The sequence below is a fragment of the Syngnathus typhle genome, linkage group LG8, assembly GCF_033458585.1.
Source record: "Syngnathus typhle isolate RoL2023-S1 ecotype Sweden linkage group LG8, RoL_Styp_1.0, whole genome shotgun sequence".
Lineage (NCBI taxonomy): Eukaryota > Metazoa > Chordata > Actinopteri > Syngnathiformes > Syngnathidae > Syngnathus > Syngnathus typhle.
In genome coordinates, this window is record NC_083745.1 from 4,809,254 (window position 1) to 4,836,348 (window position 27,095).

The 27,095-nt window shown below is 46.7% G+C and overlaps 2 protein-coding genes across 2 annotated transcripts; both read left to right on the forward strand.

Annotated features, from left to right (window-relative positions):
- The first annotated feature begins 1,014 nt into the window (after positions 1 to 1,014).
- On the forward strand, positions 1,015 to 15,009 carry LOC133158544 (serine protease HTRA1A-like). Its single transcript, XM_061285808.1, has 9 exons — positions 1,015 to 1,639; positions 5,148 to 5,247; positions 5,786 to 5,990; positions 11,522 to 11,716; positions 11,792 to 11,824; positions 11,931 to 12,045; positions 12,888 to 12,945; positions 13,037 to 13,132; positions 14,313 to 15,009. Exons 1-9 carry the CDS (start codon positions 1,189 to 1,191, stop codon positions 14,479 to 14,481), a joined length of 1,422 nt encoding a protein of 473 aa, XP_061141792.1. The 5' UTR covers positions 1,015 to 1,188; the 3' UTR covers positions 14,482 to 15,009.
- Positions 15,010 to 16,143: 1,134 nt separating this feature from the next.
- LOC133158236 (wings apart-like protein homolog) lies at positions 16,144 to 25,747 on the forward strand. Its single transcript, XM_061285275.1, has 20 exons — positions 16,144 to 16,432; positions 17,232 to 17,607; positions 17,754 to 18,414; positions 18,485 to 18,789; positions 19,068 to 19,198; positions 19,969 to 20,064; positions 20,648 to 20,809; positions 20,935 to 21,071; positions 21,709 to 21,820; positions 21,898 to 22,128; positions 22,209 to 22,320; positions 22,415 to 22,512; positions 22,621 to 22,697; positions 22,773 to 22,948; positions 23,044 to 23,159; positions 23,243 to 23,476; positions 23,537 to 23,747; positions 23,826 to 23,914; positions 23,990 to 24,085; positions 24,222 to 25,747. Exons 2-20 carry the CDS (start codon positions 17,265 to 17,267, stop codon positions 24,285 to 24,287), a joined length of 3,453 nt encoding a protein of 1,150 aa, XP_061141259.1. The 5' UTR covers positions 16,144 to 16,432; positions 17,232 to 17,264; the 3' UTR covers positions 24,288 to 25,747.
- The last annotated feature ends 1,348 nt before the right edge of the window (positions 25,748 to 27,095 follow it).

Sequence of the window (27,095 nt, forward strand, 5' to 3'; positions counted from 1 at the left end):
ATGGAAACCACCGACTCACCACGTTTATTGATCATCGTCATAATTGCATCACTCCATATTTATCTCTGTTCAGTTCATGTGGAGGCCCAAGACACTCGTATGGATTAATTCAAACCCTTCGTGCTGTTTTAAAGCAGGAGACATCATGAGGCGCCCATCCTTGCCCTGGTCTCTGGTGTTGCTTACATTCTGCACGCTTGAGGTCCTTTTCATCCATCCGCCTGCCTCGTCTGTTTATCATTTGTGGTCCGGCTGGCATCTGGCTCCTCAACTACTAATGACTTCAAGTAAGATGATTCATCTTTACAATACAATTAAATACAAAGATCAATTCTGCTCACTTTTGATTGATGTCACCGGGGAGGTATTAATTTGGGCAAATCATCGACCGGTCTTTCAAATGAATGACAGCAATACATCAAGTGACCTTTTTTTTTAGTGGTGTTATTGGGGAACTTTAAAGACTCCTGAGTCCCCTTCCGGAGCAGATGTTCACCTCGCCACGTTCTGTAAATGAATGGTGCTTTTGTGAAGCCACAACTGGCTAAATTAACCATAGAGAGAGGATCGCTCGGCTCCCCTTGGAGCCGGGAATGGGAAAGAAGTGGGCAAACGGGCCAAAACCCGATGTCAAGCAGGGCAATAGACAAATCGAGTACTCGGTGCTGTTGTCTGCAATGCAAAAGTATTTTGAATAAGTAATGTAAATTCAATGAATCCCATCACATTACTAGGCTGAGTTTTTCCTGTATTTGTTCTTTCAAATTTAGTGTCAAACGAGATGTGTCGCCATCTAGTGGTCGAGAGTGGAAATCCACAAAAAACACTCGTGGGAGCCGGGGCCTGGGAAAATCCATGCACCCACTGAAAATGGGAAAAAAACAATGGAAACATGTTCAATTTGGTTCTGATCCAAATGACAATGTTGGCGGTCTGTCATCTGATGGCTGCCATCCTTGTTTGGATAAAATGCGTCACGCAGCAGGCTCAGCCAATCAAAAGTCTTGTTGTGGTGCTCCAGAGAAAGAGAGAGAGGGAGTGGATGTGAGCCAGCGGAACGTAAACTCAGCTGGAGCTTCTTTTCTCTCTCTCCTCAGTCCTCAGCTCCCATCCGACAAGACTGCAAGCGCAGCACAATAAGTGGACTTTAAAAAAAAGCACACAAAAGTTTTCTCCCCAACTTCAATCATGTTGTGGTTTTTGTGTGCCATCCTGGCTTTGGCAGCGGACGCGCAAAGCTCCAACCGCTTCGTGGTGGGCTGCCCGGCGCGCTGCGACAAGTCCATGTGCCCACGACCTCCATCGTCCGAATGCCCGGCGGGACAGACCCTCGACGTGTGCCAGTGCTGCCCGGTGTGCGCGTCCAGCGAGGGCGAGGCGTGCAGCGGCAGCGGCAAGCTGGGTGACCCGGTGTGCGGAGACGGCTTGGAGTGCTCGGTGTCCGGCGGCGTGGGCTTCACGGCCACCGTGCGCCGGAGGAGCAAAACGGGCATTTGCGCGTGCAAAGACGTCGAGCCCGTTTGCGGCAGCGACGGAGTGTCCTACCGGAACGTCTGCGAGCTGAAGAGGGTCAGCCGCCGGGCGCAGAAGCTCCAGCAGCCGCCGGTGATCTTTATTCAGCGCGGGGCTTGCGGCAAAGGTAAGCGGACTCTTCTTTGGGTGCGTGCGTGAAGTTTGGCCCGCGGGCCACTTGTGGTTTGCTCTGTTCTTGATTTAGGCACAATGCAAATACTGGTTGAATGATTTATTGCAAGTAGAAACACAACAAAAATAGATATCAATCAAAACAATGCATTTAAGAGCAAGTTTTGTATGATAATAAATAGTTGAACTGTTTTGCATTATTATCGTAATATTAAAATAACTAGTATCAATTTTGCAGTTGTTTATTAATAAATTACACATTTTAAATGTTAGAAAATTACATAATAAAATGTAAATAAGAAAACTATTTATTGACATATCCCATAAAATCAAACAGTTCACCCCGGTCCAATAACTATTCACTATAAATAAATTAATCAAAATATATGTCGAAAAAGAAAAGAAAACCACGCTCGGATGTCCTCAGGCTGACGTCCCGTTGTTTCATTTCCCATCTTTAAATACACACAAAAGGCCGCCGAGCGTGACCTCATAAATGAACGTTGTGGTTTCAAGTGGAGGCAGTGACAAGCGGTGCCAGCTTGTCGTGGTTACAACAACAAGCTCCTATTCTGTTGTGTTGCCGCATGTTCTTCCAGCGTGCCCTTTCAACTTTTGACTGCGTGGATGAAGTCATGGCGTTAAAGCTTGACATGGGCTCGCTCACCAAGCGGCTCATGTGGACTTCATCTCCTTGATCAAAAACACACCGCCTGTGAGAGACTCAATTAGCCGAGCAGACAGGAATGTTATTCCGTATAAAATGGTGGACCTGCTCTCCATTAGGTTGTCATGTGAAAGGCATTTTATCCTAATCAGGGGAGCCCCAAACTCAAACTTGGCGAACCAATCTACATCGGAACCTTGGTCAAAATTTCCAGAAGGTCGATCTAAATCTTACGCCAGCTCACATCACGGCTTTCTTGTCATACTGTGAAAATCACGCTGCCGGAATTAAGGTCGCTAGAACCGCTCGCTAAATATAGCAACCAAATCACTAAGTTGGCAACACTGGCTGTGCTTTGGCTAATTGGATCGATTTTAAAGAGTGTAACCGTATCTATTAGCGGCGAATCCAGTTAGCTTGTCCACAACGATACAGTTCTTAAGTGTGCCAGTGAAAATACCAAGACAAAGTCTAGCCCACCTAGAACGACACCGCACCAACTTTTCGATTTCTATCATAAGAGTCCTGGGGTTGGATTTGGGGGGGAATAAAATATGAAGAGGTTCTAAGAAATATTTCTTCACTGCAATGAAAAAGTTTCAGAAGGCCTCCACTGGAGTGCTTTCCCATGTTGCCGAGCTCACAGACGAGACTCGATGTAGGAAGCAGACGCAGTTAAATGGCGGACATCCAACACCTGTTGTCGTCTCCCTCAGCGTCGAACGTAGCCAAGGCCAACCAATCGTCACTCTCCTGTCTGCGTCTCCTTCTCAAGCTCCGCCTCTGCCCTCATACCGTAAATCTCTCCCAGCAGTCACATGACGGAACGTCTGCCTTTGATTGGAAGCCGCCAGCCCTCCTCGAGCAGACGGCACGAAGGAAAACACAAAATTAGCAACCCGTCCATTCGGGGAGGAGGTTGACACGCACATCAAAAAGTCGTGCGGGCGCGGCGGTCGGGGCGGCCCGTCATTTGTTTGTCACTCGTGAGCGAGAGGAAAGCTGCAGGCTGCCCTGCGGCGAATCGGGGCCTCCTGGTTTTTTGCGACGCTCCTGCAGCGAGAATTTCCACATCTGCACTGAAACGTGGAACGTTTTATTTGGCAGTGGAAGAAAAACGCGGCCCGTCGCTGCTGCTTCTCTGGAGATGTTCATCTTGAGAGTTTGAAAGCAAAGCAGGACAGTCAAAAGAGCCACCTTCTGCAATGTCCTCACTTGATAAAAAAACAAACAAAAAAAAACGATAATGAACTAGATGATCTCACTTTCTGTCGGGGTGTTAATGTCCAATCCTAAAAGTGTTGTTTTTGGCAGACTAACTAGGCCAAAAGCTGCTCCGTCCCCCGAGGATGATATTCTCTTGAAATTGGCCAACTTTGCTTTTACACACGTTTTAAACGCATTACGATGAGGAATAATGACGGTGATGTTGAGTGAGGAAACTGGGCAAGGGGGAGGGGGGGCGAACGAAAATCCAGACGCTGCAAATATTTTTGACACAACGGCTGAAAATGCCAACATGAGGAATTTGTTTTGGATCTCGTTGCATGCCGAGGACACGCGGGCCCAATAATCGCGAGCGGTGCTTGGAGCAGATTTCACAGATTGACGATGCCGAGCTCTGAACTCTATGAACTCTTCGTCCATGTTTGTGTGAGGAAAGGGTGCTCCTCTGTTTTGGGATGGATGGATGGGTGGGTGGGTGGATGGATGGATGGATGGATGGATGGATGGATGGATGGATGGATGGATGGATGGATGGATGGATGGATGGATGGATGGATGGATGGATGGATGGATGGAAGACATCAAGATGAGACCGATGGCTGGATACTTAATGGGAGCGAGGACTGATGGATGGGTGAACAGAAGGAAAATGGATGGATGAAAAGGTAGAAGGAAATAAGGATGGATGAAAGGACATTCTGAGGGATGGGGGGATAAAGGGCTGAGTAGATAATGAATGAGAGGAATGAAAGATGGATTTAAAAAAAAAAGATGACTGAATTGAAGGATGAATCAAAATAAGGGTGCGTCAATTAAAAGACTGATGGCGGATAATGAATGGGAGGAGGGAAAGAAAAGTTGGGTGGGTGGATTGCTGAGTTCAGACATATAATTGTGGCGTCAGGTAAGAGTGATTTAGCGATCATCAAAAAGAAAAAAAAAATTCCTCCTTTCTATTTTTTATCATCCTTGACTTTGTCCTGGGAAACTCCAAACGCTCTCCTCGGCTTGCTGTAATATTTTCCAATCAATGTTCCTGTCGAGGAGCGCTGCTAAAAGTGTCGAATGGGTACACAGCTTAATTACCAGGTGCACCTCGCAACGTTTCCTGACTTGCCCGGCGCCGCGTTTGCAAATTACCCCTTGCATGGTGGGCCGGCCTGAGAAATTCGCAGCCAACAACCTGTGCCTGCGTGCGTGCGGACCCCGGGAAGAAATGTTGAATATTTAAAACCAAGGTGCGGCGATAAAAATGGAGGTGAAGGTTAGGAATGTCAGGGTTGTGTGTGTATGTGTGTGAGAGACACAGAAAAAAAGTCATTGAGTGTGTGTTTGTGACTGAGTGCAAGGAGAAGACTGAGTGGACATTTTTCTGAGCGTGTGTCATTGTTTATGTGTGTGTAAGTCTGTGTGTGTGAGCGCTGGCGTATGTGTGTCAGACCTGAGCGAGACAGTCCGCACCGCACCACAACTGTCATTTCCTTCCTTTTCACGACAAAGACAAGTTGTTTGTATTCTTGCGTCACTTAGCGTGTCGGTTTTTGACTTGGCGTTTGTGTATCATTGTCTCATATCCAATGTGTGTGTGTGTCCTACTTTGTATTTCCAGCTCAAGACAACCCAGACAGCCTGAGACATAAGTACAACTTCATTGCAGACGTGGTGGAGAAAATCGCGCCAGCTGTGGTTCACATTGAGCTCTACCGCAAGTAAGAAGCAAGCACCTGTGTGTGTGTGTTTTCATTTCTGTGTGTGTGTGCTCTCAAATTTACAGCCCACCTGTGTACTTGAGCGCCCGCTCACATGAATGCTAAGCAAATATTTTGTCATTTTCCTCATCCACTTTCCTGCTTCCTGTTTCGGGTCACCTGTGTCGCCCGGTTCTTCCTCCGGTTTCGCGGCATCGTCGTCTTGCCTCTCCAATCTGTCTTGAATTTAATGCACCACTGCTTTTGTTTGACTTGACACCAGAGTAGCAAAGGAGAGGCTTTATGGTCCACGTCCAGGAAATTTCCGCAAACTTTCCACTGGGAAACTTTTCTGGGTTTATTCATTTGGTTTTGCCATAAGCAGACATGCATGCAACCAAATTTACAAAACTAAAGTGAGATTTCTGAAGTTAATAATATGAAAATAGAACAGAAAAGAACGGTGTCCCTCAAGGCTCACTGCTTAGCACCCTTCTGTTTATCATTTGCATGCAACGTCTACAATTCCATATCAATTTTTTTTTTTTGACCCGGTAAGGATGACGTACTCCAAGCGCGAGGTGGCCGTTGCCAGCGGCTCGGGCTTCGTGGTGGCCGACGATGGCCAGATTGTGACCAACGCCCACGTGGTGGCCAACAAACACCGTGTCAAGGTGGAGCTCAAGAGCGGCGCCATCTACGACGCCAAAATAAAGGATGTGGACGAGCGCTCCGACATTGCCCTCATCAAGATCGAGGCGCCGGTGAGTGGTTAAGACGCTTACGATTAACACCAAGACGTAACATAATTTTGTCAAAAGAAAGTCAGCTAGCTTAATGCTAACACTGATGGCTACTTATTTGTTTCCGTAATTGCTCTGCCATTTTGCTTCGTACTGTCTAGACGCTTTCTATAGAGTACCTGTTTTCTTTCAATAGACCCATAATTTCCAAACCTCCATACTAACATATCATGTGATTATTTCCAAGGAAGCTCGAGTTTCAGGCGCAGGACTCACTTTTGTGCCCCGATCAACTAAATCAAGGCTGTGTTGTTCCTCATTTTAACGGCACGGGCGGTTGTCTGCTGGTGGTAAATCACGATAATGCAGATGGAGGGTAAAGTGAAAATGCAGGCGCAGCCAAAAGATGTGGAGGGGGCTAGCATTAGCTCCTTTTAGGGTCCCACTCCTTACGATGCTTTTATCCAAGCAGAACATACACAAACGTAAGTTTCAATGAACCGTGCTTCGCGTGTCTGCCTGAGGTTCGTGAGGACAAGCGCTATAGAAAATGTGTTTATGTAAACATTGAAGGCAAATTAGAGTCTTGGGTGAACCTCGCATGTTTTTTGGGAAGCTGGAGAAGCCACACAAGAGCGGAGGGAAAACATGCAAATTCAGCACAGGGAGGCCCCGTGCCAACTCTCGGATCCAGCGGTTGTTACCGCTCAGCCAGCGTAATGTCATAGGCTTACCCTTGCTGCTGGGTAAAAAAGAGCATTAAAACAACAACGCATAGATTATGCGCTCGCTCTCACTATCTGTGTTTATTTCTCCGTCTGCTGGATGCGAGGCATTCACGCGACGTGCTAATGCCTACATGCCGGAATGCACGGCGGCAGGCCAGGGTGTTCCGCGAAGCGCACACGTACTCATTTGTAATGTTTTAACCCATTTTTGTTTTAACGTGAGAGATCACACTGACCATAAGTATCGCAGTACCGAGGCTGACCTTTGAGAGGCAGCACAGCGCCACAAGGTGGATGGAAAAATACATAGAAGAACAGAGGACGTGGAAGCTAGGCTAATTTTTAGTTTGTTTGCTAACCGATTGTCTCTGATTGGCCATTTATCTGTTTCAGTTTCAGAATTTCATTGGGAATAAAATCAGGAGATACTTTTGTAAGAAATTGTACATAATGTTAAGCACAAGGGGAGTTGGAAATTCGACCAAAAGTTTCGCATGAAGGACAATCACTGTTTTCTTCTGCAACAGAGCGGCTTTGTTGTTTTTCTTGTTTGTTGTTTTTTTCGCCTTCTCGTCCTGTAATGAAGTCGGGAAACGAGTGGCAGAAGAAGCGCTTGATGACAGGGTTATCCCTCAGGGGGCTGTTCTGCTCGGGTCGTCTTGCATCAGACGCCCGGCCGCTGCCTTGGCGTTGTCATTATGTTTCTTTTTGTTGTGGAGAGTGGAGACACGACAAAGATGGTGGCGTGTCCTCGCTGTACCCTGAAATAATTGAAGTTGCGTTCCCTTGCTTCACTTAACTAGTCACCAAACAAGTTTTGATATAACGCGCATAATCGAAAGACGCAGAAGCATACTGTTTTTACATATGTACTTTTTAAATACTTGTAGTCCATAAATGTCAAACAATGCAATGAAATCGTGAAGGTAACTGAGTGTGACTCCATATTCTGATGCCGCTACGCAAACTAGTTTATTACGCCCCGTTCATAACCTCAAATGTCACGACCGTCATAAACTGAGAGCCCCGTGTAGAACGCAAAGACTTCTTTGTCTCATCATCCATCGGTGAAAGTGGACTTTTTTTCCATTCCCGAGGTTTGCGGTCAAGCCCTTAAACTCTGGGGAATACATTACGTCTGGAACTTCAGAGGATACGGGAATAAGGGGAGGGGAGGGGAGGGGACTTTGGTTTTTGGAGGGCAAAGGGGTTGAGAAACAGAACGGGGGGAAAGCCAGCAATGTGGTCAGTTGGTCTTCAGGACGGCTGGTCTCTGTAGTCTTTGAGGCTACTTTGAGTACTGCGGCACGTGGCCATGCACAATAAAGACTCCTATCATATCATTATTTCACTCAAAGTGGATGCATTCACTAGTGTAATTTATTCATATGTAATGAAAGCCCAGAAAGTCTTGAAACCTTCACTTTATAATCGCTTGAGAGAGCATTTTACAGGCTGGCTTCTGCAGCATAGCTTAGCTTTTTTTCCAAACATGATTTTACTAGCCGAATAAACCCGCAAACACTTGGCCTGGACAGTCCACATATTAAAAGATCTGTACTGAGTACAAGGAGAGAGAGAAAAAGAACATAAATAATGAGATGTTTAAATAGTGTTTGTTTGCTCTTGTCAGCTAACATTAGCGTACCTGCCTGAACATTAGCGTACCAGCTCAGTGTTAGCATCGATGTATGATGTGCATTGTAAACAAAGTGAGAAAGCTTGCTAGCAGCTACAATGTTAGCTAAAACAGTCGCGAGCTTCATTCAAAGAAGGGTAAAGTTGTGTTTATTGGAAAAAATGAGAAAGTACCGTAATTTTCGGACTATAAGTCGCGGTTTTTTTTCATAGTTTGGGTGGGGGGGGGCGACTTATACTCAGGAGCGACTTATATACATATATATGTTGGTTTTTTCACTTTTTTGGGCATTTTATGGCTATTGCGACTTATACTCCGGTGCGACTTATAGTCCGAAAATTACGGTATTTAGAAGATGATATAAAAGAGCGCAAAATGGCACCGACATCAACGCTTCTTGTGCCTTCAGGAACTGCACAGTGTGTTTCCACCTATTATTATAAACCCAACATTCCCGCTGGGAAATTTGCCTAGTGCTGGTTTTGGTTTTCGAGACGCTTTAGGAAACATGTCCGCGTTTATTTGCAGAGAGAGAGAAAAACCAAGATCCTGTGTCCGTGTATAAAATATGCTCCGGCCATTATCTCGTTATCTTCTACATCGGGTAAACGTTTCCTCAGGAAATATGAGATTCTGACATCGCATCCCCCGACAATCAGTGGCTGTGGACAAAAATATGTGTATACTGTATGCATGTGTGTGTGAGTGGAAGACGACTCAGCAGGGACATGGAAGCCTGCGAGTGTGTTTGCCAGTGGAAAGACCTTCATGGACAGGCCAAAATGAATGAATCACTTGAATTCCTCCCGCTGTTTGACCCCAGATTTGCTCTTGTCCCATGTAAACTAAAGAAGCTCCAAATTTCCATTTAACACTCGCATGCTCTCTGCGTGGGTCCGATTAAATCTTTGGGCCTTTTAATGGACAGGAAATACTTTGGTACAGTATTTATTAACAAGTAATGTTTGAAGGATTGGTTGTTGTCTTGCTTTTAAACTGGCATCCCTTCCTCCACCTCTTTCTAAGATTATAACACATGCCGGCATCCCGCTAAGATGCCTCTCGAATACATTATAATCGAGAGGCGTATAAAATTTCCCTCCCGGCCATTACTCATTCTGAGACATACACATGTCCACATTAGCCTGTCCACACACAGTCTCCGCCCACGTTGAAGGTCACATGCGGCCGGTCAGCATCACTTAAGTGGTACACATAAGTACACGTTTGACGGTAAAGAAAATGGCCACACCATGCCTCATCTTCTCATCATTGTGATTTGGGAAGTTCAAAGAGTTTTCTCCACGGCGTCTCGCCAGAGCTTGAACACATCAAACGCGGGCGCTCGCTCTTATGTGAACTACTGGACCTTTAGCAGCTCCACATGGACGCAAAGTGCTTTTTTTGCGCCCGTGTCAACAACGTTAGCTAGCTTAGCTTTGTGATCGCGGTGTGAGGGTGGCTCGGACTAACATCTGGGATGCTTTTTCGAGAACAGCCTTTAACGTAAATCTAGTGGGACATGGTTTCAGAATTTGCCCTTTGTAGCCCATCAACAATGATGCTGCATTTGCATCTGGCTTCCATTAAACGGGAGTTAGTCATGTTGCTTTTAACGGTGCCTTGAAGCAAGCAAGCCAATAAAGCAACTTTTACTCCGATGCTCTTCTTTCCATGGCAGCTGCGTACCTGCAGAGGAGGTCACGCATGTGTAAGTCATAAGTAGGCCAGAAATATACACAAGCATTAAATGTCGACTGGAGTCATTTTGAATTAAGTCATGTGACTGGACCGAGCCACCTCCGCTTTTCTGTCCATACGTCTGATTCATTCCACACCTCCTTTTTTCTGTGGGAAAATTCGTCAAATGCGGGTTCCTCCGTTCCTCTTCCCGCTGCCGAGAATAAATTAAAAGGAAATTAATTGCAACACTGCCACATGTGAGTCAGCGCCGTACGTTCTCTTAACATAGACTCTGCTTAGCTGCCTTTTTTTTTTCTTTATTTGTGGACTTGACACCCATGTGTCACATTCTCTTCCTGTAATCTGTGGTGTCCGTTGTTCCCATCTGATTGCAGGCCCCTTTTTGTGACTTTTGGTGAAAGGCGCGTGTGCGTTCTGGCTTGAATAGCCGCTGTGAGTCACGGCTCTCTGTTGACCACAATTTGTGACACTTCGCCGACTGGTCGCGGACATAATGTCCAAATGTCTGAGTGCCGTGTTACCTTGCCGATAAACTGATGCATTTGCCACTTTTAGACAGATTTGTGGCTCTGCAGTTCAGCCCCACTAATGCATGGCTTTTGCTTTTTAATGTAAACCATAGCAAGGAGCGAATGAGCTTTTCCATTTCTCTTTTATAGATTTATTCCTTTTTAAATATGATTGTTAAAATTGTGAGTATTGCCATAGAGACTACAAGTCAGGTGTCTGTTTGTGTTTGCACATGTCAAACACTGTCAAGGCTGCCCGGTTTATGCATACACACACGGTGTGTTTGTGTGTGTAGGTATCACGTTTGCTTTTCACACCGCAGCGTCGACCAGACAAACGCCACAATGTCCCGACGAAGACTCTCACCCACTGGCGGCGCTAACGGGGGGGGGGGACTGAGGGCCGTGCCCCCCTCCCCCTGAAATATTTTTATTTATCTTAACTCTTGATAACTAAATCTATTCATCTTAACTCCTGATAACCAAATCAGACAATATGATGAATTGTTCAGCTCTGGTTCTCATTGATGGTTTTTATTGTGTCACTCTGCTCACTTTGAATCAAGACTGGACACTAAAGTACCTATCATTATTTTCTTATGTAAGAAGTGAGTGTTAGTAAAGTGGCAGCGGCGTGATGTGGTTTGACTTCAGGCTTTCCCAGCAGCATGAGATGATTTCACCAGCGTGGCGAGATAAATATAACTTTGCTCCGTGTGTCTGCTCCTGCAGCGCGAGCCGCCATGTTCGCCGCTTTGTAACTAAGTCGGCTAAACTGTCATTATTTACCTAGACTTTTTTTTTTCCAGCCATCTGTTTCCACGCACGTGTAGCAGAATGCTTTGTCAGCGAGGCTAAATCATCTCGCTGGCTAGCATCGTTTGCTAGTTGCAGGGGGGGCTCCTCCGGGAAAGGGGGTTATTGTTTTTTTATGGGAGTGCTCATTGTGTTCCTTTTCCTTTCACACTGCAGACCAAGCTACCTGTGCTGCTGCTGGGCCGCTCGTCGGACCTAAGGCCGGGCGAGTTCGTGGTGGCCATCGGTAGCCCGTTTTCCTTGCAGAACACCGTCACCACCGGAATCGTCAGCACCACCCAGAGGGGGGGCCGGGAACTGGGCCTGAGCAACTCCGACATGGACTACATCCAGACGGATGCCATCATCAATGTACGTGGCCCGTACGATGGATACAGCGCCACACGGCGAGAAAACTAAAATATTTATGATTATTTTTCTTGACAGTATGGCAACTCTGGTGGACCTTTGGTCAATCTGGTAAGAGGTTTTTTTTTGGTCACTTTTGGATCAAATCTGCCCGGGTTGGACTGACCCAAGAACTTTAGTTTTTGTCCTCCTAAACACATATGAATCATACTTTCAGGATGGCGAGGTCGTCGGAATCAACACGTTAAAAGTGACCGCCGGCATTTCCTTTGCCATACCCTCGGACAAAATCCAGCAATTCCTGGCGGAGTCGTACGAGAGACAGTCCAGAGGTGAGCTGAATTTCCATCATATTGATCTTTGTCTTTACGCTATCATGCGAAACGTTGATGTCTTAATTCACTCATGGACGCCATTTCAGAAATAGGCAGCTAAAAAAAATGTATATGGTTGGGCTGGGCAAGCCTACCAAAGACTCTGCAGCTAAATTTTCCATTACATGTCTTCATTAACATGAGCAATTATGGAATTTGGGCAAATCCCTTGGTGTTGGGAACATTTTCTAACTTGCATCAAGCTAAGAAAAACAACTGAGGAGATTAGTGTGGAACTGTCCAAGGCGTTTATTAAAGCCCTGGAAGGAAAGTGGTTAACCAGCATCTTCCAGGCTGGAATATGGTCGGGGGGGAGAGATGTGCCGTTAAATTATTTCCACAAGCGTGTTGTGAAGAGAACTCGCGGGATTAAGACGTAGCAGCTGTGTTGTCTTTAGGAAACCGCTTGTCATCAGTGAGGCTAATTGGAGAGGAGAAGGTGGCAGTTAAATGCCGATGATTGTCTTTGGCCCTCTCGGAAGGTGACGGCTGCATCAGGTCAAGAAGATAATTGGAGCGGCCATGCCAACCGTCATGTTAAGTGCCAACTGAGCCTTCGGAGGGGCAATTTTACGATCTGGATCGGTTTCAAACAATTCAGTTGGGTCTTTCACAATATGCAAAGCTCCAAAAAATGAGGTCAGCTGACTTCCCGGTTGTAAATGATGAAACAAAACCCCATGAGAATCTTCGGAAAATGCGTAATGATTCATCGGTTATCAATAAGAATTGAAAAATGAAGATGATAAGCAGGCTGAAGCTGGCAGGGAGATGAGTGACGTCTTCATGTCTCTCCGCAGGCACGACATCTGGGAAAAAAAAATACATCGGCGTGAGGATGATGACTCTCACTCCAGCGTACGTTTCGCATGATTGATGGCTCCACTTTTCTGCATTTTTTTATTCCTTACATCTGTTTTCCCTTTTTTTTTTTTTTTAAAACACGCAGATTAGCCAAAGAGCTGAAGACCCGACATCGAGACTTCCCTGACATCACCTCTGGCGCTTACGTCATGGAAGTCATTGAGAAGACGCCAGCTGCAATGTAAGTGATAGTTTTCACACATGACTCCCAAAAGATAAAAAAAAATCACAAAACATTATGGGTACAGCGCGAACAGATAGACGGATTCGATGGACGCATGGTTCTTTATTGCTTGGCTGGATCATGTGACTTATAAATCAGCAAATATAATCCCAGCGATGGTGGTGCCAATTCCTCCAAACCTCACACAGGAGGGTTCCTCTCCACATTGCGGTTTCCCTGTCTCTGCCCCACCAAGCCTCATTCGTGTCCACTATGCACAATAACATATCTGTGGTGCACTTTGATACTTTAAAAGAGGAGTGCGTGGGCTCATTCGAGAGAACCTTCCATTAGCCTGATGGGCTACAGAGCAGGGTTGTAATAGCCTTGAAGGAGAGGAGGCCTCTGGCGCCGCTAGTGAAGTCTCAAAATAACATGTATAATGATATATACCATAATAACATAATTAGCGTCATGTATGAGTGCATAACTGCTCCTAATGTGGATAAGGGAGTTCAAAACAACCAAAAGATGACATTGCTCCATCTTTGCACAGAGAAGAAGAAAAAAAAAAAAGTTGTGATGCTAGTTTAGCTAGCCAGTCAATAGAGTTTGGCACTATATGTTAGCATTAAGCTAGTGGACTTGGCCCAACTAGGATGTTAAAGTCAGATTCCTGTTAGTCTGCAGAGAACGTTGAGTAGCATTCTACCTGGAGGACGGAGGAGGGTAACGTGGGGAGCTCCCGTGGTGTTAATTAATGCGTGCAAGCGAGCGTGGTTGCGGTGCTTCGTGTTTTACAAGGGCCTCTTAATTAAGCTCTTCCAAAAGCGTTCGCCTTTTGATACGCTAACTGCATCCATATGCTCAAATCCGGATTTAGTCTTTTCATGCGTGTGCCCGATTGTTCCCGTGATTGCGTCGTCATGAACATGCTTACAGCACATGTTACTCCTCCCGACCAAAACACGTGTGCATAAATGGATCCATTGATGAGCAACACATGACATCAACCTCATGGCTTTACCATTTGAAATTAGCCATTCACCGACCAGCGAGTTAAAAATAAAAGATCACAGATCCGATCACAAGATGGAGTAATATTTAAAGAGTTTATTTACTGTATTTTTTTCAATTATTTACAAATAAACAGCCCATGACAGACAACTGAATTTGGGAATCAATGTGTGTCTTGCAGCGGCGGCCTCAAAGAACATGACGTGATCATCTCTATAAACGGCAAGAGGATCTCCACGGCCAACGATGTCAGCGCCGCCGTCAAAAAGGACAAAAGCCTCAAGGTGGTGGTGCGGCGTGGTAACGAGGACGCCATCCTCACCATCGTTCCCGTGGTGATTGACCCCTGACCTCTGAAACTGCAGCCAGGTTTTACTCATCAGTGGTGGACTACACGGTCATAGTGTGTGTGTTTGGGGGGGGGGGGATCAGGGGGGGTTCTATGGACACGCTATCCTCCTGTGAGTTGCCAGATTCTGGAATATTCTGGCCATATGCCTTGAAAATGAGCGACTGTACAGATTGCTGTAAAAAGCCATGTTGTACTTCCTGTGTGTGTGTGTGTGTGTGTGTGTGCGTGTGTGTGTGTGTGTGTGTGTGTAGGTGGGTGTGTGGGTGTTTTCACGTTTCTACTCTTATGGTCACCACCAAAAAACAAGATGCTATTGTTGTCTGTCTTCTCTTCTTTTTTTTTTTATTAAATATTATTGCTCAGTCAGGCCTTCCTCTGCACTTTTGTAGCTATTTCGAGACTGGCTGAGCATATCTAATGTGTATAATTATTGTGTTCTAACCTCTTTTTTTACTGACAAAAAAAGTACTGTAGAATATTTTGTTGATTATGTGACGTTTGACTGGAATAAATGGTTTCGCCGATGGCTTTTGAAGCAGTTTTGCTTTTGCATTCACAAACTGATTTGTCATAAAAGGTTGCAAAATGATTGGTGGCCAACATTTAAACTGAAAAATCAAAATAATTAATGGGACAGAATTCAATCAAAAATAAATAATGATAAAGTTATATACTAATACAAATAAAATACTAAAATTTGTACAAAATAATAATATAGATAAATATATGTTGTTTTAAATAAATGCAAATAAAGATACCATTTCATATATTTTGCTTGTGCACAAATGACCCTTAAAAGGCCTCAGGACAGCAACTGAACTTTCTGAATTTTGTATGGCCCTACATTTTCACATTGTATTTTGTCTTTTGCCTCTGTGTTTGCTTTTGTTTCATCACTTCTTTATGTTTTTGTTCATGCATGTGCACAAACATGGTTCAAATTCAATTTTATAGCCATTTTACGGTCTGGCTAGTCGCCTGATTGCACATTTTGGGTGAGGGGCTATGCGGCAAAAAAGCCAAACAAAAACTCCATGCACCCAACTCAACATTTTTTCCCTGACCACACGTTTGGATGACCTTCCGATTACTGCTACGTACTGTATTCCTTTCCCTCCACATGGAAAAATACTTTATAGATGTTTGACGTAGCCCACAGGCATGTGTCATAATTTTAAGTATTTAAGATATTTGTGGTTCAAAAGGGTCAAAGGTCACATTTTAGTGGAAAGGGGACAGCAACAAGACAAATAGGTTTTCTGCCGTTATGTGGTTTGAAGATATAACTGCATGCATAGTAAGCTTACGAGTACACATAAAATAAGCAGACAATTCAACAGTAAAATCAAGATAAAAAAAGTCTAAATGAAAACATAAGAAATATCTATGCAAATAACAAAACTCTAAAAAAAAATCATAAATACTAAGGCGTGATGGTAAAATATTTTCAACACTAACCCAGGGTGTCAAGCAGAATTGCTTCATCAGCTAAATAAATTAAAATTAATATAAACTCAATTTCATTTTTTTACGGTCCTCTAGCGTACCCTATCGTCTATTTATGAATTGGAATTTACCTTCCAACCAATCAGATTCGACTTCACTGCATCGCGAGAAAATACCCGCGCTACTGATTGGCTACATCCAGTCGGAGCCTGGCATTCCGTGTCTGTTGTGGCCAGAGCAAAGCAAGGAGGGGAGGGGATGTTTCAATGGCGGCCAGTGGCGCTCCAAAATGCGAAAGTCGGGATTATCCACTATATTTAGACCACGTTTGAACACGCGATCTTAGTTTATTCGCCCACCGGTGATTCATCGGGACCGCTTACCGTGCGGGGCCCGCGTTTCCGCCGTTGTTTGCACTCTGCGGGTCGGACTTTACGCGCTTGGTTTGGGGGGATCAGGCCTAGCCGGCTGGCTAACAAACAAGCCTTCTCCGGAGTTGAAAGGTAACATAGAGCACTTGGCAAACTGAATATTTTAATAATATGTTTTGCGTTTAAAATGATTTTTTATCTTTTGTTTTGTATCATTTTATTGTTATTTTCACCATCCCCAATGTTTCACGCGGTTAGATACGAAATGTAAACTAGCTGTTAGCATTTAATGCTAAGAGCGATCAGCTAACTTTATGTGAACTTTACAACCCGATGGCCCGCACGGAGCATCGCCGCATTTTTAGCCGCATCAAAGTTAATTTCAGCGATAGGTGCGCGTCGGGACGAAGTTAATGTGTTATAACTGCATCTAATTAACGTGTATTAATTGTTTCGGCCGTCAGACGAGTAACGGAAACGTGTTCAAAGCTGTCAATGTTAGCAGTCTAGCTAGGCTTACTTTTATCGCTTTAAGATCATAGATACGGCAATAGAATAGTGGACAACAGTGAAGTGATATAGAAATGAGGTGTGAAGCATTCGACCGAATACGAGCACATACTGTTGCCAAAAACTGAAATACCCAATCAGTCATGCTTTTGTCTGCATCATTATCAAATACAAAAGAACCAGTTTCTTTGGTAGCGATACATACTGACCTAGCCACGGAACTGCTGAGCAGCCATTTGTCCGATTGCCAATTGGTTCCCTTTGTGTTGCAATCTTACACCATTCCCATGATCGGAATGTAAATGCCCTCAAATTAAAGCTGACATTTTGCAGTTGAAGCACATTTGGTGGTGATGAGAATTGTGTCCGTGGCCGGATATTTTTATTTACAAACCTGATTGTTGTTGTCCTTCTGTTTCAGGTCACAGGTAATATGTAACATAAAGCGAGCACTATGACATCCAGATTTGGTAAAACATACAACCGCAAGGGAGGCGAGGCCAATTCCAAGTTCGAAGAAGTCTTCTCCAACAGAAAGCCCACCTTGACCACCAAATGGGGCGAAACCACCTACAAGGCCCAGCTGGGGGGCAAAAGGCCTCCTGCGAAATCAGAAGAGCCGTCCAAGAGGCCCCGAATGGAGGACAGCGACAGCGGGGACGACCCATTTGGGTTCGACAGCGACGATGAACCTGTGAGTGTCGGTGAGGGCGGCGCGAGCGAGACGGCCGTTGAAAACGTACCTGCCGTGACGACTTCTGCGCACACCACAACGAGTGCGTCGTACAAAATTCCAAGTAAGGACACTAAAGAACCCGGTCGCGTGTTCGCCCGTTTTTGTGCTCGCACTTTATTTACACTTGCGCGCAAGTCTACGAATGTGATCAGTTTAGTTGTCTGTGTGAATTTATTATCGTAATATTGCTTTACGTTCTGTTCGCAGGCAAGCCAGCAGTTGACGCAAAGGTTTTTGAAAATAACAAGCCGTGGCTGAAAAATGCGCCGGAGAGCAGCCGGCTGCCGGCGTCCGCGTCGTCTTTGTCAAAAACGGCCGCTCACAATTCCTCAGGGACCCAAAGGATCGGCTTTGCTCCTCAACCCACCGCCAGTGTGTCGGGGGGCAGCGCAGAATTCCGGACCGCCTCGTCGAATGATGTCGCCCCACCGTCAGAAGAAAGTCCAGAGGAGGAGCCTCGTCCGGTGGACAACATCCCTCCTTCCCCGTTCACCCTCAGAGCTTCAAACTGCAAGAAATACCAGTCGCGTTGTCGCTCGAGCAAATTATTCCCCGAAGACGACGCCGACGCGGCCCCCGAAGTGGAGAGCGCCGGCCAGAAGCCCAACAGTGTAGTCGCCTCTGCGAGCAACAGCGGCGTCAACGCAAAGGCGGCAGCCAAGCCGGCGGCCAAGCCGGCGGGCAGAGGAGGTGGGAGGCTCCGCGACTACACGGTCTTGCACCCCTCCTGCGTGTCGGTGTGCAACGTCACCATCCAGGACTCCATCGAGCGCAGCGCCGAAGAGCTGGTGGCGCCAGCCACGCCCGCCGACCTCGGAGATGCGGGACAGATGAGGAAGAAGTCGGATGTGCAGCCTAAACCTACAAGGTGAGTTGGTTGGGGATGTCAAAATGATAAAACAAAGTGTTGCTGCAATGAAATAATCCTTTTGGTTCAGAACCGCCTTGGTCAAGACCAAGAAGACCAAAGCCGAGTCCAAGCTGGAGTTCTTTGGCTTTGGGGACGAGGAAGCCCCGGGCGGCGACGAGGCTTCCGAAAGCTCCGGCGGGGGCAAGAGCAGCTACAAGATCAAGTACTTTGGATTCGACGACCTCAGCGAGAGCGATAGCGACGACGACGACGACAACCACGTCAAGGAGAAGAAGGCCAGGAAGGCGGCGGCGGCCTTGGTCGCACTGGGCTCCGGCGTGGACAGCCCCCACACCAGTGATTCCCAGGACAGCCAGGCCAGCAGCAATACAGGTCAAATGCCACTTCAAATTCATCACGATGGAAAGAAGGCCGAGCACATGGCGGGCATTTTTTCTTTTTTCCTGCTCTGCGGTTACGCTAAACTTAACTCGTGAGAAGAGACTAATCGGTGAAAATTTGTCTTAAATATGCCGGCAAATTAGTTGGTCGCACCCTACCAAGTTTTTCAGTCTGTTTTTACTCCACAGCAGATAATGTGTGACTGGGGGCGAAGGTCACGTGACTGCGCTTGTTGCCATTCGCCATCATCGTTGTTGTTCCTCCCGCAGACAATTTTGACTTCTGCGACGACTCCAGCCCAGGCGGCAGCGAGGGCCAAAAAGGACGCTCAGGGAAGCAAAGCGAAAAGTCCAAGGACCTCGGCGGCGGGTTCAAGAAGATTTTCAGCGGGCCCAAAAAGGTCAGCGAGTCTCGATGCCGTAACGTCTCATTAGCGAGGGCGCGACTCAAACCCGTCGCAGCTTGATGTCGAGCAAGGTTAAGCGTGCGCGTTGTGTTGCTCACGTCATCTCACGGCCGGACTCATCCGAATCATTCTGCTCCAGTTTGCCGCGGTGCTTTTGCAGTCACGCCTGTTTATCTTGACTATGCTCCATATTGGCTTTGGCTTGTTGCTTGTGCTCCATCTTGCTGTGTTTTTCTTTTCTCTGCGTGTCTCATGCACTTTCGAAAACCCCACTGTGCTGTTGTGTTATGTAATTGCAAAGGACTCTTTGTCATTTTCAGGAAGTGCTTTGTGACGCTCGGGGTGTGGGGGGGGCGGCGGCACATTTTTGTTCGGCGCCGCCGTCACCATCACAGGCCCGCTGCTGCGTTGTGCAATATTCATGTGTTGGTTTACAGCGTGCTTCTGTTCCATGCTGCGGTGCTTTATTTAAACAAGCGGGAAGTCTGAATTTCTTTCACGGGCTTCTTTGCAACAGCGCCGTTGTTGGTGCTACTTTTGAAATCGAATAAGGAAAACTTTCTGCTTTCGAAAAGAGTGTAACCGTGTTTATCGAGCCACCTGCAAGATGTGACAATCTGAAATCATCAAACAGCTTGACAGTTTCACACCATCCGCTCGTTTTCAAACGCACATAAACTGTCGAAGGGCGTTTGAGGGTTTCCAGTTGCACTTTAATATTTTCATGTCCCGACCAAACAAACTGTCCAATTCTCCTTTTTCAGTCCCCTGCAAAAGCGGTGTACAACGCTCGCCACTGGAACCAGCCCGAGTCCGAAGAAATCCCCACGCCGCCCCTCTCCCGAGCCCAAACAGCCCCGGTAAGGCTCCGCCTCCCCGCCGCTCAACAAATGCCATCCGGCTCTCATTTTTGCCACGTCGAGGATTAACCACAGGGCGTTTAGGAGCGCCGATGACATGATGGAGACGCGGCGTGTCTTTGTTGAGCGCACAATGCACGACGCGTCGCAGAATCATTAGCATTTGTTACGCAATTCCCCGTCGAGGAGCACAAGGCGGAATATTGTTTATTGGTCTCTCCGTAGTCAACGCCTCTGCTTCTAATTGCTCTAATTAGTCTCTTTTGCTTCAAGTGGAATTGTTTGCCCCGACAGTGAACTTGCATTTGCAAAAATGCCGTGTTTTAATCTCCCTCCTCCTCCCCCCCCCCCCCCCCCCACGCAAGTCAATGTTTGTTCGGGGACTAGCAAATTGCACTTTGTCAACAGCCATTTGCAAAAGTTGCCCTCAACTTTGCACCACCTCATCTGCTAAAAGTACTTATTAAGGACTTGTGCGCTTATCCGACTATTCGGCCGCGTTAAATTGTCAGGACGTGTCATTAGATAGATTTTGCGGCCGCCGCCTGAGCCCCGTTTGTCTTTGTCGCTTCCTCCTCCCCAGGCCGTCTTATCGAGCGGCGGCAAGGACGGCGACTCCCGTAAAGATGACGGCGTGTTCAAAGCCCCTCCGCCCCCGCCCAAAGTCATTAAATCAGAAACCATCCCCACGCGACCCTACCAGGATATTGTCACGGCTCTCAAGTGCAGGAAGGAGCACAAGGAGGTGAGTTGACAGCACTTGATATCTCAACTTTGACTAAAAATCAGGTTTGATATTCTGATACTTGGATTGATGATGGAAACAATGACCTGCGTGTCACAAAGCCAATGTATTTTGCCTTCTCCCAGCTGTACACGGTGGTGCAGCACGTCAAGCACTTCAACGACGTGGTGGAGTTTGGCGAGAACCAAGAGTTCACCGACGACTTTGAGTACCTGGAGACGGGATTGAAGAGCAGCCAGCCGCTCAACACCAGATGCCTTAGGTGAGCCAGGGGAAACGCTTCGTTGGCCTTCACGGAGATGTTTTTTTTCCCCTCTTCTTCCTCCCCTCAGCGCTCCTGCGACACATCCATGCTCCTGTTGGTTGTATATTATGAGTGCCAAGTAGCTCATTACGTTGATTGAACGCTGCAAGGGCTTGTCGGTTAACATTTGTCCGCGTCGGCGCGTATTAGCGAGCGCCGCTACCCACCAAAGCTCACAACCTCGTAGCTTGCTGCCTCAGCGCATCTTGGAAACGCGCCATGCCTTTTTTTTTTTTCCTCCTCAAAAGGTTTTTCGGGATGAAAATTGTTCTGAGCTTTGGAAAGGAGCACAAAAAAATATACACTTCTCCCCCTGCATGGTTGTTTATATGTTCTCATTATGATTCATGTTGGGAAGATGAGGAAAATGTCAACAGTTGCTCTGAGGAAAATGTTGTGCCTTTTTTTTTTTTTAAATTTCACAATCAGATAGAAGAATGCTTACATGATCAAACCAATATAAAGCTTCTTTAGAATTGATGGCTGATAACAGATCAATTTTGGTAACCTGAACTTTGTCCCGAGCATGCGGTATTTTGTCAAAGGTTGGAAGATGAATCCATGTCCTTACTCTGTGTGTGTGTTTGTGCGTCAGTATAATCAGCCTGGCCACCCGCTGTGCCATGCCCAGCTTCAGGATGCATCTCCGGGCAAGAGGCAAGGTGGCGCAGGTCTTCAAAATGCTCAGCGACTCGTCGCAGCACCCGGTCCGTAGCAAGTCCCCAAATGATTTGGACCCCGCCGCAGGTTCCTGCGCTCACTCGCCTTTTGTTTGACCAATCAGAACCTCGCCTTGTGCACGGCGGCGCTCATGTATATCCTGAGCCGTGACCGTCTCAACATGGACCTGGACCGCTCCTGCCTGGAGCTTATGATCAAGCTGCTGGAGCTGGACCAGGACTACTCGGCTCATCAAGACCAGCTGACCGCCAAGGAGGTGGCCAAGGTCAAGGAGAAGATCCGCAAGCTGTGCGAAACTGTGCACAACAAACACTTGGACCTGGAAAACATCACGGTGGGTTGGGGGCTGGCCTTGGGAATGACGCCAGACAAAGTCAAGGTCGTGGGCGGATTTTATTATTATTTTTATTGTAGACGGGGCACCTTGCCATGGAGACACTGCTCTCTCTGACGTCCAAAAGAGCAGGCGATTGGTTCAAGGAAGAGCTGCGACTCCTTGGAGGTTTGGACCACATTGTCGACAAAGGTACCCCCAATCACACAGGAGCTTGTAAATCCTCTTTAAGAGTTGTGACTTGTCAGACATGCCGGTCTCATTCTTCATGGTGTCGTTTGCGCAGTGAAAGAGTGCGTGCAAAACCTGAGCGAAGAGGACGACAAGGAGAACCTGGTGGCGTCTTTATGGGGAGCTGAGCGATGTTTGAGAGTGCTTGAAAGCGTAAGTGGCGGCTTTCGTCCTCAAGGCCCAAACTGAGCGCCGAAATCACGCTTACTCGCTTGGCTTGTAGTTCCTTTCTTTGACCTCTGGGGGGGGGGGGGCCAACAGGTGACCGTGCAGAATCCGGAAAACCAGGGTTACTTAATTGCCTACAAGGACTCGCAGCTCATCGTCTCCTCGGCAAGGTGAGGAGCAGAGCCGTTGAACGCGCCGTCGTGTTTCCATGAGGATCCTTTGCAGACGTTTGTGCGTGTGTTCAGAGCGCTGCGCCACTGCGAGGACATGATCCAGCGCTATAGCAGGGCGCTGAACAACATCTGCGCGGAGGCGGGCGACGCCGCGCTGCCGCACTGGAGCTGCAGCAACGTGGGCAAGGCGGTGGAGGACTGCATGAGGGCCGTCATCGGCGTCCTGCTGAACCTCACGCATGACAATGGTAAATCATTTACTGCGTGTTCAAAGAGCGAAGCCTCTGTTTGCTTGTTTTGGACTTGAAAAATCGAGTTCACATTTTTTTTTAATTGTCTTCAGAGTGGGGAAGCACCAAGACGGGCGAGCAGGATCAGCTCATTGTCACGGCGCTAAACTGTGTTCTCCGGGTTCCGCGCTACATCCCGCAGGAACAACGCTTTGACGTGCGAGTGCTGGTAAGGCGCTTCAAATTTTGTAAATCATTTTATTGCCTTATATATATTTTTATGTAATTCACATGCTCTGCTTCTCCGGTCAGGGTCTGGGCCTGCTCATCAATTTGGTCGAGTACAGCTCCAGGAACCGCCACTATCTGGTGGACATGGAGTTCAACATGGACCACTTCTGTCTGGAGGACAGTCTGACACAGCCGGCCGACCCGACGCAAGCGGGCGCGTCGGCCGAGCCTGCGCCACCGCCGAGCGCGGCCGAGACTCAGGAAGACGGAGCGGAGAAGCCCGAGGCCTCTGGTGCTTTGGCTGCCCTGGTCGAGGTAGGAAAAATAATCATTGCCTTAAAAAAAGACTGTGTTTAACGCCTCTTCTCTTCCCAGCTCTTCCTGGAGCGAGAGCGCGCTGCCATCTTGGCCGAGGCCAGAACGGACGACCTGATCAGCGAGGCGCCCAAGCCCCAGGACCAGAGCGGTGAATGGAAGGAGACCATGGGCGAAATCCAGTGGGTGGCGGCCGAGCCCAATGACAACCAGCCCGCAGCGGAGAATCCAAAGAAAGAGGAGGAGGACGAAGAGTTGGACCTAAACAAAGGTAGCTTGGGAGATGTTTTTCAATCTCTGTGCTGAAGTGATGCTAACCATTTTTTGCCCCCACTCTGCTTTTCTGAAGCTTTGCAACACGCTGGCAAGCACATGGAGGACAGCATTGTGGCCTCCTACACGGCTCTGCTGCTGGGCTGCCTCTGCCAAGGCAGCCAGGTATGAACACTCAGGAGTTGTCTGCACAATCTGTAGAACCTCTTAAATCCAAGCCGCCTCTCTGTCGTCCGGCAGGTAAACGTGACTACTGTGAGACAACACCTCCCCAAAGGAGACTTCTCCATCATGACAGAGATGCTCAAGAAGTTCCTGAGCTTCATGAACCTCACGGTGAGTACCCGAGGAGCGATTTTAAATGAGGTAGTCATCGAAAGACGATAGTGTTCCGATTCGATTCAGTGGGGTTACAATTCCATCCAACTTCTCACAAGTTCTCGTCTCAATCTGTGCGGCTTGTGTCTTTCAGTGTGCGGTTGGCACCACAGGGCAGAAGTCCATCTCCCGGGTCATCGACTATCTGGAGCACTGCTAACAGCAGAGCCTAAGACTGACGCGCCGACCGCACGCCCAAGGGGGCGTGTCGGGGGGGGTATCTGGCCGGAACCACGGGGCAGTGGGAGGGGGGGGCGCGCCGGGCGACCTGCACACACAACTGAACCAAAGCCAGCGCTCGCCGTCAACGTTCACGGTGGCGGAAACGTCAAGAAGAGGCAACATTTACCAATTTCCCAGAGGGTCTTTCCCCCCCCCCCCCTTTTTTTTTTTTTTTCTTTCTTCTATTTTCCACATCGAAAGCCAAGAGTCAATTTGCTCACCACCACTTTGATGCATGTCGCAAGGATGTCTCAATGCCTTCACTGGCTCATATTTGCAGCAGAATGTCAAGGGGGGGCAAGTCTTAATCCATTTTGGAGTTTTATGTTCTCACATTGCCCTTTTTCTTCATTCTCCTTTTGAGGGCCTTTTTCTTTGAATTTTACGATTTCTGCATCAGCTTTGAATGGAAGCGGGGCTCTTTATTAAGTGACAATGTCTCATCCCGGAGATCTTTTAGCGCCCGTGAGTGTGTTTTAGCTTATTTAAATCCAACAACGCAGTGCATAGTCTCACAATGAATTTTAACCTTGCAGATGTGAATTACTGTGTGCAGTTTTTTTTTTTTTTTTTTTAATGCGAATCATATTTTTATTTAATTATCTCTTTTTTTATTGTAGCGTCTAAAATCTTGATTATGTCATTGGACAGCACAGCGGCTGGACATACTGTCGGCAGAAATGGACCACAGGGCATTTTAGCCACTCACTCACTCACTCACTGGCGTCGTCGTTTAAGTCACTCAGCCGAACTGACTGACTGGCTGAATTGTGATGTATGAATTCATCTGTGTGCGAAATGACTGAGCTTGTGGATCGCATGTTTGCCTCGCAGGCAGGAGTTCTGGGTTTGATTCTGGCTGTTCTCAAGCTTCCCATTTCCTCGTAAGCATCACGGGTGAATGAATGTTTCTTTTTAGGTAAGGAAAATTGATTTGTTTTGAAACATGCTTTCTGTATATCCAGCCACCTGCCCAACCGTACACAAATATTTATAACCCCCCCCCCCCCCCCCCCAATCGCCCCAAACACCAACCAACCCCGTGTTGTCATTCTAGCCATGCCCAAATTAGTGAGCGTCATCGGCTCGGCCTACGGGCCTGCAGCCCTCAGTGATGAACTTTGACCTTTGCAAAATGTCTGCTCTGTATGGAATTGTAGAATATAAATACTGATGTACATAAGCAATGAATGGACTTTGACAAAGATGCTTAGACTACTTTTTGCCCCCCCCCCCCTTCTACCTCCTTCCTTCCCTCCCTCCCTAAGCTGATATTTTTATTTTATACAATATTTCTGTCATTTGGAAAAAGAAAAAAAAGGAGCGAGGAAAAAAAAAATGTTTTTACCCATTTTTGTGTAAATAGTTATGGAAAAAGTAAAGAAAAAAAAAAACTCGCATTCGATTGTTTTATTTCTACTTTTAATCGTGCCAGTAATTAGCCAGTTAGCTTGAATCTACTTAGTATGCATGCTACAATATACTTGCTGAAATTAAATTACCACGGTTGTAGCTTGACCACATTTAAAAAAAAATTTTTTCGAGCTGTCTTGTCTAATTGTTTTAAACTTTCTAGCAAAAATTAGACATACGAGAGCTCTATGACAGCTGTGAACTCAACTCACTTCACTATAGGCAACATTTTGGCAGATTGAACAAGAAAAAAAAAAGGAAGCTTCAAGTTGTTTAGAACGACTTTACTGTCAAAAAGAGAATAGCATACAATTGTTTTGAGTTACAAGCATGATCACAGACATTTTTTCTCCTTTTCAGTTCATGTCACATTTACAAATGTCGATAATGAGATTTTTAGAGGAATTCTGATAACTGATTAATCCCAGTAATTATATAATGTACAAATTTTAAGATTGTTGATATTTGATTAATAGGTCGAGGGCATAGTTGGTAATTTAATTTGTCAAAAAAACAGAAATTGGGGACTAGTCACATGACTTCACTCAGACTCTATTTGACTTGCGACTAGTTGCAATCAACCACCAACCTGACAACGTGGTCAGCACTTAATTCGTCATCACAAACCCCTCAAAGACAGGTAAAATAACTTCACAGATTAGCTAGCGAGCTGAACATTGTTTGGGACAAGTGAAGTTTGATTGTGCTACTTTTAAAATAAACTATTTTACATTTTTTACGCCCACATTATGCATATTTATCATCGTTACACATCTCTCCCCCACTTCCCCCTTTGCCATCACTGCTCTCTTTTTTGTAGCCTTTTTTCTAATGCCGATGGAGCGAAGTGGGCCTCCGTCTCCCCCTCCCCGTCCCTCCACCTACCTCATAGAATTTTTACGGGATGCCAGCCGCTCCGAGGGATCACAGAGAGCGAAGATGAGGTGAAATGATGCCGCCGCCGCTGTTGCGCCACCTCGGGATTAATTTGGGGGCTGTCAATCAAAACGTCTCACCAGCATCCACTTCTGGCTTTACCGGTCCACACAGCCACGGACGGACGGGCATGCTTGAGCCTACAGGTGTTTTCATACTTTCTCGGTTCCACTGGGGGGTGTTAGTGCTCTGCAATGATCTCTGTGTATGTCTTTTTTTTTGCACACAACCTCATCAGCGGTGTTGCCCACTTGCTGATTTGCCCTCAAGCTGTCAGGACGCTCATCTTTGAAGAGTTACATGGCCTCATTTCGCTTATACAATCCGCTGGAACGTGCACACGTGCAGTCAATCAGTGTGGTTTTTTTTTTTCTCAAATAATTACGATCGTCAATTT

Excerpts from the sequence above, each read along its gene's own strand:
- LOC133158544 (XM_061285808.1), top strand. The coding sequence starts at position 1,189 with ATGTTGTGGTTTTTGTGTGCCATCCTGGCTTTGGCAGCGGACGCGCAA. Across the intron at positions 5,991-11,521 it reads TCATCAAGATCGAGGCGCCG|ACCAAGCTACCTGTGCTGCT; the intron begins GTGAGTGGTTAA and ends TTCACACTGCAG. Across the intron at positions 11,717-11,791 it reads AGACGGATGCCATCATCAAT|TATGGCAACTCTGGTGGACC; the intron begins GTACGTGGCCCG and ends TTTTCTTGACAG.
- LOC133158236 (XM_061285275.1), top strand. The coding sequence starts at position 17,265 with ATGACATCCAGATTTGGTAAAACATACAACCGCAAGGGAGGCGAGGCC. Across the intron at positions 18,415-18,484 it reads GTGCAGCCTAAACCTACAAG|AACCGCCTTGGTCAAGACCA; the intron begins GTGAGTTGGTTG and ends CTTTTGGTTCAG. Across the intron at positions 23,160-23,242 it reads GCTTTGACGTGCGAGTGCTG|GGTCTGGGCCTGCTCATCAA; the intron begins GTAAGGCGCTTC and ends TTCTCCGGTCAG.